The 9,653-nt window shown below is 33.6% G+C and overlaps 1 protein-coding gene across 1 annotated transcript; it reads right to left on the bottom strand.

The window, feature by feature from the left end:
• Positions 1-1,337: 1,337 nt before the first annotated feature.
• On the bottom strand, positions 1,338-5,652 carry LOC145788885 (uncharacterized). The gene is made up of 3 exons (XM_082877478.1): positions 5,371-5,652; positions 2,223-2,594; positions 1,338-2,119 (listed from the first exon to the last, which is right to left on the bottom strand). Exons 2-3 carry the CDS (start codon positions 2,421-2,423, stop codon positions 1,523-1,525), a joined length of 798 nt encoding a protein of 265 aa, XP_082733604.1. The 5' UTR covers positions 2,424-2,594; positions 5,371-5,652; the 3' UTR covers positions 1,338-1,522.
• Positions 5,653-9,653: the final 4,001 nt, after the last annotated feature.

The raw sequence follows: 9,653 nt of genomic DNA, 5'->3' as shown, positions 1-9,653 counted from the left end.
TTTAATCCCCTCACTATTTTTCTAATACCATTTCTATCTTCTTCTTACCAATCCCCCTTCCAAAAAAACTACTAATACCAAGAGATTAATAATTCCCTTCCCATCTTTCAAAACAAACACTTCATTAATAATACCAAAAAATTAAAAATCTCAATTTCCTTCCTATAAACCCAAACAAACGGGGCTAAAAGCGTTTGAGTAAAAGTCGCACTTCCTTTAGTTCTTTCATCTTCCTGGTGGTGCAGTCTCCACTCAAAAGCCTCTCCTTTTTCTTCAAAACAATTAATATTAAACACAACAAGCAATAAGGGAATGAAGGAGACGTGCACTACATGTCTTGTCTTTGAAAAAGTTCCTTCATTCATCACATAAAAGTCAAAAATCTATTACAATAGTGGTCTACCATTGTATAAAGGTTATTTATTTATCTATTTTTTTATGCATGTAAAATGAGGTACACAGTAACACAGTTATTTCAAGCTTCCTAGTTTGGTATCTAGGCATATGATTTGTACATTTAGGTCATGTTTGTTTGGGCGGACTGGATTAGCATTTTCATGACTAATAGTCTTAGGACTACGAATTCGTTGGATTATGTATCCTATCTTAACTAATAGTCAAGTTTAAAATAATTAGTCCGTACTTCAATTATTTAATCAAACATCGGATTAGTAATTTTATTGGATTATTAGTCCAATCCCAAGCTCATGTCCACCCAAACAAACATGACCTTAGGCTATGTTTGTTTGGGCGGATTGGATTGGATTGGATTAGCATTCCTAGGACTATTAGTCCTAGGACTATGAATCCTTTGGATTGTGTATCCTATCCTATGTTTGGATTGAGTTAGGATTATAAGGAAGGATTAATAAAATATTATCCAATCCGATGTTTGTTTAAGGAGATTTGAATGGATAGGACATGACAAGATGTGGGACATCCAATATATTGACCATGATACCCCTATAAAATTTAACCCATTTTTTTAATAGAAAAAATAAAAAATAAAAAATAATTCAACTATAAAATTTATATATACATAAGCAACCATTTTAAAAAATACACTACTATTTTAATCATCTAATCATTCATTGTTCAAATTCAAAAAAGTATTTATTTGAACAAAATTTAACCCCCACTTATTTTTTAATAGAAAAAATCAAAAATCAGTCAACTATAAAATTCATATATACACAAGTAATTATTAAAAAATATGCCCTGTTATTTTAATCATTCAACCATTCACTGCCCAAATTCAAAAAGGCATTTATTTAAACAAAATTTAACTCTTTTTTTTCGAACAAAAAAATATCAAAAATCATGCAACTATGAAATTGTAGAAATATAAATCTACCATTCATCATTTCAAAATAAGCATTCCAAGTAGCATATTGTAACATGAAGTAGCAAAATATGAGTAGTTCAACAAAAAAAAGTAGCAAAAAGTCAAGTCCTTATTACATGCATTAGAGTAATAAAAAAAACTAAGTACGTAGAAGGACATAAAAGAGCCACGAGTCTATCATGGAGCACTCCTACGTAGCAACCTCATCACCCACCTTAGTTTGTCATCATGTGTCAAGCTGAAGAACATGTCGAGCTTTTGAGCACTTTGTGATATGATCTCACAAGCATCTAGCCTTTCATCAAGAGCAATTGGCAACTTAATGAGTTCATCATTCAAACTTGCCCGTTTAGATGCGAGATCATGTTCATAACCCATTCTTCGACCAATGAAATCCAACTTTTCATTGGTGGCAGAAAATACCTCACCCAACTTGTTAGCAATCATAGACAACCCTTCCACTACATCATCATTGCCTCTAGGCCTCTTCTTGTTGTCATTCTTTTTTGTAGAACTTTCAGGTGGTCGTTGACTTGATGAGCTGGAGCAATTTATTCCCTCGCCGATATGACTACTAATACCCATATGTTCAAGAAATGTGTCATCATCTACAAGACTATTGAACAACAATTCTTCCTCAGCATTTATAGCATCAACTGCATCAGCAGGCCCTTCAGCAAACTCCCCCGTAGCTCGATCCTTACCAAATATGTGGATCCATGAGTCGAAATACGGAAAACTTTTGTTTCGTAGATTTTTCGCATCGCTCTCTCTCTACAATAACTAATTTCAATTAATATCTCCAACTTAAAATTAAAGAAAAATGAATTAAAAAATTAATAACTTATACAAAGTAACTTAAAAGAAAGTATTTTACCCGAACATATGCTTCCCAGACACTATCACTCTCAACATCAATTCTTTTTTCGGTGTCATTCCATCCAAAACCACTAGTACCAAGCATTCCTGCTACACAGTTGTAGTGCTTCTTCCATATCTTTATCTTTGATTCGATGTGGGGAGTGCCGCGGAGGTTTGTCCCGGGTAGCATCTCCAACAATTTCTCTTCTAATTTCATAAGGTAGCCGGCCTTGAAGGCATTTGTCCTGTTTCATTCCATTGTTGACAATGTGCATCAAGGCATTAATAAGGCATTGCTCTTCTCGTGGGCTCCACAATCGCCTTGGTTTTGACGGATCAACTTTCTCTTTTACTTTTTTACGAGAACTAGACACTTCACTATCCATGCCTAACAAAGAAGAACAAAGAAAAGTGTGCATGTTAGTCTCCATTATATGATTATCAACCTGTTAATGTTCCAAAACAAGTCAATACATAAATGGATTTAATAATCAAAACATTTCATACCCATACATGCATGTAACAAATCCATGAGACAAAAATATCGTCACTTAAAAAATATGCAATCACCAACAAAAACCATACAATTTTTGCAAAACATGGTTCAACATCCACAAGCTAATACAAGTTCCAAGTACAAATCAAATGAAACTACATCATACTTGTAATAAGTACTTTTACAAATATTGAAACTATCATTTTCATGCCTCCCTACTAGCCAGCCAATTGTTATATAGTTGCATTGCAAGTGTATCCCGCCACCCAGTCCACTCATTAGATGTCTCAACGGTGTCAACAAAATCATCTCCCAATTGAGGTTGATCTTCTATGTCATTATTTAGCCTCTCTTCTATTGGGTCAACCGGCATCTCTCGACGAATGAGGTTGTGTAACAAACAACATGCTGTGATAATACGGTTTTGAGTTCTAATGGGGTAGTATGATGCACAACGAAGTATTGCCCATCTTATTTTCAACAAACCAAAACACCTTTCTATGACATTTCGAGCTGATGCATGTTTCATATTAAAAAATTCTTGATAACTAGTTGGAGTGGCCCCTGCTCGCCAAACAGACAAATGGTATCGTTGGCCTCGATAAGGTGCTAGGAATCCTTGTCCATTTGTATACCCGGCAATTTGGCTGGATGGTTTGGTTTAATAGAATTGCAACTAGTGATATGTTTTTAAGGAGAAATATAAGAGTAAATCAAATTGTTTTGTTTTGTGAAACAGAAAGTGAAGCAGATAATTATTCAACGGAGGGCGAAGCAGACATGGCTATACGAATAGCTTCTAAGTCCAGACTGGTTTTTACATCAATATATTTCTTTTTGCTAATTTAAAAAAAAATAAAATAAATCCAAGTCCAATTAATTTGTATCGATAAAAAGAAAACAGAAAAATAGAAGAAGCTAAGTCCAGTTTTAAATCCATTCAAATCAATAAAAATTCCTACCCTATCTATCAACAATTTCCATGTATGAACACAGAGGATTTAACACAGAGGATCTATCATTTCACAGAGGATTCAACACAGAGGATCTAACACAGAGGATTTATGAACACAGAGGATTTAACACAGAGGATCTAACACAGAGGATTTAACACAGAGGATTTATGCATTGTTTGAGAGCATCAAAAATGACAATACTTGATTATATATACATCTCTAAGTATCATTTTTTTTTTTTTGGTAAAGCTAAGGGTCACAAGAAAAGTCTCAATGAGCAACCTCATTTAGCAATATTTAAGAATGTTGATATGCTACAAACTTGAACTTAAAGAGAGCTAGAATTAAAGTAGGGTATATAAACATCATGATTTTAATAATTGGATTGATTATTCCATGAAGAAGAATTAAGCTTTAATGACGGGACATTATATACGCGATTTTTAAAATAAAATTGTTTTCTTTTTTGTTTGTTTTTGTTTTTGAAAGCAAAAAGGTACTATTCAAAATTCCATTCCCCTTTTAGTTCTTCCAAAAGCACAAATGAAAGAGTGTGCAAGATGTGTGATAAATTACAATATAGAAGCACAAATGAAAGAGTGTGCAAGATGTGTGATAAATTACAATGTTGAATATTTTTTAAAGCGAAAAAGTACTATTCAAAATTCCATTCCCCCATTTAGTTCTTCCAAAACCACAAATGGAAGAGTGGTGGAGATGTGTGATACATGTGATATGTTTTTGATCAAGTAGCAGAAGTGAGCTTGATTCGGTTTGGTTCTATTTAAGAGGAAAACGATCATCAAATTTTTGCTTACGAAATTTGGAGTCAAATCAAATCTTAAAAATCTTAAAATCAAATTAGACCGAACTAATAAAATATTATTCAATTCATATTGGAACCACAACTTCTAGAGACCTGCCATCGTTTGCAACATACAAAATATGGCTCATAATCTACTCAAACATAATCAATTTGAAATCATTTTTCAAACAATAATTGTTAGATAATTATTTAGAAATAATTCTACACTATACTGGAACATGCTTGCAAGTGCAGGCCCATGTTTACTTTTCATGAATTTAACCGATTTCAAGCAAATTCCTACCCTATCTATCAGCAATTTCCATGTATGAACACAGAGGATTTAACACAGAGGATCTATCATTTCACAGAGGATTCAACACAGAGGATCTAACACAGAGGATTTATGAACACAGAGGATTTAACACAGGATCTATCAGCAAATTCCTAACCTATCTATCAGCAATTTTCATGTCATGAAAATGAAAAGGCTATCAGCAATTTCCATGTATGAACACAGAGGATTTAACATTTCAAACCCCAAGAACACTCAGCACTGATGACAGTTACCAACGTATTATAGCATTCAACTTTGTCATCCAATAGCAAGCAACATAGTCCAAACTTTGCCTAATCTGAGATTTCAATATGAACTCACAATCAACAATATGAACTCACAATCAACAAATCTGAGATTTCAACAAATCTGAGATTTCAATATGAACTCACAATCAACAAATCTGAGATTTCAATGTGAGTGAAAAACTCATAACCCTAGATATGGATCTATGAAGATGAAGAGAGAGAAAGAGCAATAATGTAAAACAAAGATTCATAGCAAATCAAACCATGTAATAGCACCTTAATTCAAACCGAACATCGACGGGAAAAAAAAAAAATTACTCACTGAAATTTGTTGAGATCAACGAATCAACAAATGGTGGATCCAAATCGATGAACAGTTGCTCTAGATTTGTAAATGGTGGCTCCAAATCGGTGATCAGTGGCTCAAGCTCGGCGATGAACTTTGAAGACTCTCATCCCATCACAGCAATGTCGAAGAAGTGAAGGTTGCGATGTCGAAGAAGTGAAGTTTGTAGAATAAAATAATCAACAAATATGATATATAGTGAGGGTTAATTTGGTCATTTGAAGAGTTAATCCAGACTTTGGCTAATCCCCCAATTTATATCCCACCCCTCTTTGTGGGATTGAATAATCCATCAAATGTGGGACATCATATCCGAAAGGATTGTTAATCCGTACTTTAATTTTTTAACCAAACATCGGATTAATAATTTTCTTGGATTATTAATCCAATCCTAAGCCCATGTCCATCCAAACAAACATGACCTTAGATTGTGTGGATAAGATTGTCAACTTTTTTGCTATTTTTTTATCGATTAAAAATAAGTTAATAAGTTAAATTTTAAGTTACAATAAAATAAAATTTTAATATACAAATCATATATACCTTAGATAGATCAAGCAGCAGGGATTGCACTAATTATGAAAAAATATTTTATGTAACTGAAACGTTACAATTTTAAAGCGCTCTCTCTCTCATACACATTTACTTGTACTATATTTTAATAGGTTTCATGTATATGTAAAAAAAAATATGACAAATTTTACTTTACCCCTTATGATTTGAGTTAGATACGGATTACCTCTTTGACATTCGAATATCATCACATAACCCCTTGTAGTTAATGGATTGAAATGCACAGTTAACACCGTTAACGGTATAAGTAAAAAGATTATTTTGTCCTTATATGCATAACCCTTGTTTATCATTTCTCATTCAACAGTTGTGCGTTTAAGAAAAGCAAGGGTAGTGTGAGAGAACCTAGAGTTGTTGCGGTAGTTTCAATCACATTTCCTAAGTTCATCAATGACATATATAAGCCAATAAAGGCCACGAATCACTTATGGCCCATCACTTGAAGCCCAGTGCATAACCCAGCTGGTGAGGTCTAGGACAGCTGGAGTCCAACATGGCATAAAGAGCCAATGACATTCAAACACACGGCAAGAGAAGGACGAGCCACATCAGCGGACAAAGATCTGTAAAGTTATTGCCACTGCACATCACCATTAATGCAGCCCATCACAGCATTTATTACGACAACACCTCTCCGCCGGAACAGGACCCCCTTACCCTGAGCAAGGTAAGCTACAACATAGGCTTTCGGCGAGGAGAACAGGTCGGAAGGGACAGCGAAATGATTACCAAAGGACATAAGCGAATGTTGTAGACAAGAAAAAGGTTAAGTTTTCTATCTCTAATATCCCTCCATATACTATACTTCTCTTCCTAACTTGATCGTCGGAGGATTCACTGGGGAACTACACCGTTCCCCGTTGAACTTGTTTGCAGGATATCCGCCAGCTCGATCATTTGGGCTTGGGCTTGAGGAGCTTGGGCTTGAGGAGATTAGACCAGTTCGCTCCATTCATGGGATAAACTGTATCAACAATCAATTTACACAAAATCATCACATTTCCAATCACAAAGTAAATCATCACTTTTACAATGATGAAAATAATATTTCATATCACAAAATCATCAATTTATAGTCTACCCTCATTTTCATCATCAATTTACAATTTCATCAAAATCCAGATCTACAGAACTTCATCTATAAACTGCAACAAATTGGAGGCCAATTAGAGATCTCAAAGACTGCTTTGCTAGAAGAGAGAAGAGAGAGAGAGGACTTGAAACTATCGCCGATCTCGACTAGATCGTTCCTTATGCCGACGAGTGTCTGAGAAGAGGGATCGGGTGGTGGTTGAAGAGAAGAATGGGGGATAAGGAAGGCTGCAATGTCGCGGAGTTGGCAGCTGATGGTCTGGCTGAGGACAAAAAGGTCCTCTTTGACGTCGACGGTGGGGCTGTGATCGTCTGAGGAAGGCATAGAGGGTTGGGACGGAGGAGAGGGGTCTTTGACATGATTTTGTGCAAATTATATTATCATCACTGTAAATCATCACATTTCCTCTCTCTCTCTCTCCTCTCCTCTCCTTTCCTCTAACAAAGCCGTCTCTGAGATGATTTTGTATAAATTATCACATTTCTTAAATTATCACAAAATATATTATTTTCATGACATTTCCTAAATTATATTATCATCACTGTAAATTGATGAACTTACAGTTTCACATTACAAAATAATACACATTTCCTAAATCATCACATTTCTAGATCTGGATATTGATAATGAAGATAAGGGTAGACTTTGGACATTGATGATGAAGATGAGGGCATTTTAGTCATTTAATTATGTGAAAAAATTATATTTTTATGTCCATTTGCACATTAGGCGCGTGTTGTACACAAGCTGTTATGTCAAATGGAAATGCTAATTGTGCACTTCAATCCATTAACCACAAGGACAAGGGGGGTTATGTGGTGATATTCAAATGTCAGGAAATAATCCACACCCTGCTCAAACTATAGGGGGTAAAGTGAAGTTTGTCCAAAAACGTATACCACCGTAATATATTCATTACATAAAATACTTTTAATATGATTGTGATAAGTTTTGATGGTCTAATCCAACATGAATCAAACAAATTTAGTGACAAAATCACCTTTAAAGACAAAACTATTTTAGTTATTAAAAGTGTCACTATTATATTTTTAGTGAAGAAATTCAAAATTTAATAATGAACCATTACCCTTTTAAGGTCAAAATATGTCTTAAAAAGTAAATTTTTTGACACAAATTGATTTTGTTCTTAAAAGTTCATTTATTGCGACATTTTAAAAGTTGTCAATAAAGATCTTTTCTTTTCTTTTTTTTCTTTTGATTTTTTCGTAATGACTTAATCACTTAATTTTTTCTTTGTAATAAAATTTTTCCTTTTAAAGAGGAAAGAGTTTGATTGTAATGTGGTCTAATATGAGTCAAATTGTTTTAAAAGTTTTGAAGTGAACAAATTTTCAAAAGCTAAAACAAAAAGAAGATGGGAATGTCTATTGATGGCAGCACATTGACATTGTCAATTGCAAAAGTGAAAATTCAACTAGTTTTGTATAGTACAAGCTTTAGTGACTTCAACTGTGTGTGTATATGTGGTCAACTACCTTGAGAATGATCTGCAAGAAAACCAAACCTCATGGTGGTCCCTTTAAAGTTGAAATTTTGACTGAGAAAACTAGGCTTATCACTTGGTGAAATTTCTTTTAGCAGAGTGAAGGAAAAAAAAAAAAAAAAAAAAAGTTGAAACATCTATTTTCAACATTTTGATAATCAATTTTTGAATTTATTTTTGTTTCATAAATTTAAAAAAAAAAAAAAAATGAGAGTGGTGGTAGCCATGGCAAGAAATAGTGGTAGGGTATTTTGTCCATTTTTTTTCTTAAAACAAATTTCACCTATTTGTAATCATTTGTCAATATTCTATGTCTTTTGCAGTGATTTTTTTTCTAGTACATTTTAAGTGATTTGGGTGAAAACAATAATCTCGTAAAAATGCTAATAATTTAGGCATGGTTTGGCAAATGGGTTTGGATAGGTTTGGAGTTATTTTAGCTATAAAAGACAATAAGTTATTTTAGTCACAACAAACAAAACAGCACATCCAACCCATAATTATCACACTATTCTCTCAAAAAAAAAAAAAGCTAAAAAAGCTAAAAAGCCAAAAAGTCATTCCCAAATCAAATTTTTTGGCCCAAACTAAAATAACTAAAAAAATCGAAAAGACAACCAACTTCCCAAAGGACACCTTAGATGCATAATATTGTTGACGTGCATAAAAGAAAACAAAACAAAAAAAAAAAAAAAAAAAAATTTGGTGACAGTTTCTTTTGATCATGATGATTCTTTATGCAAGAGTGCATGATACACTAATTCAGTGCTCATCAGTGGTCAAGACTGTTGTTGTTCATAGCTTTATTGGAGTAGGACTAAGGTGGCAACATCAGAGCTTTGTTTTAGGGTCTAGTAAAGTGGTAGCATAGTGGAAAACCACAATAATTGATAGAGAATGGCAATTTTGGTTGTTTTTGGACATTGTTATACTATTAATAACCCTTCAAATGTAGAACCAATACAAATTAGGCTAGAGAATAAAATTTGAAATTTTTCTAGACGGTCTATGAAGTATTCACTGTCACAAATAAAATTAGTGAGTTAATCCATGTTAACATCTCTTTCTATTTTCAATCTGATAATTTTC

This window comes from Camellia sinensis, chromosome 7 (genome assembly GCF_055761805.1).
Source record: "Camellia sinensis isolate YWXY chromosome 7, ASM5576180v1, whole genome shotgun sequence".
NCBI classification, from domain to species: domain Eukaryota; kingdom Viridiplantae; phylum Streptophyta; class Magnoliopsida; order Ericales; family Theaceae; genus Camellia; species Camellia sinensis.
Note: the sequence above shows the minus strand (reverse complement) of the source record. Positions and strands in the feature narration are given on the sequence as shown.

Coding starts and splice junctions, on each gene's coding strand:
- LOC145788885 (XM_082877478.1), bottom strand. CDS start 2,423: ATGAAATTAGAAGAGAAATTGTTGGAGATGCTACCCGGGACAAACCTC. Junction 2,120..2,222: donor TCTGGGAAGCATATGTTCGG/GTAAAATACTTT, acceptor TAGTTATTGTAG/AGAGAGAGCGATGCGAAAAA.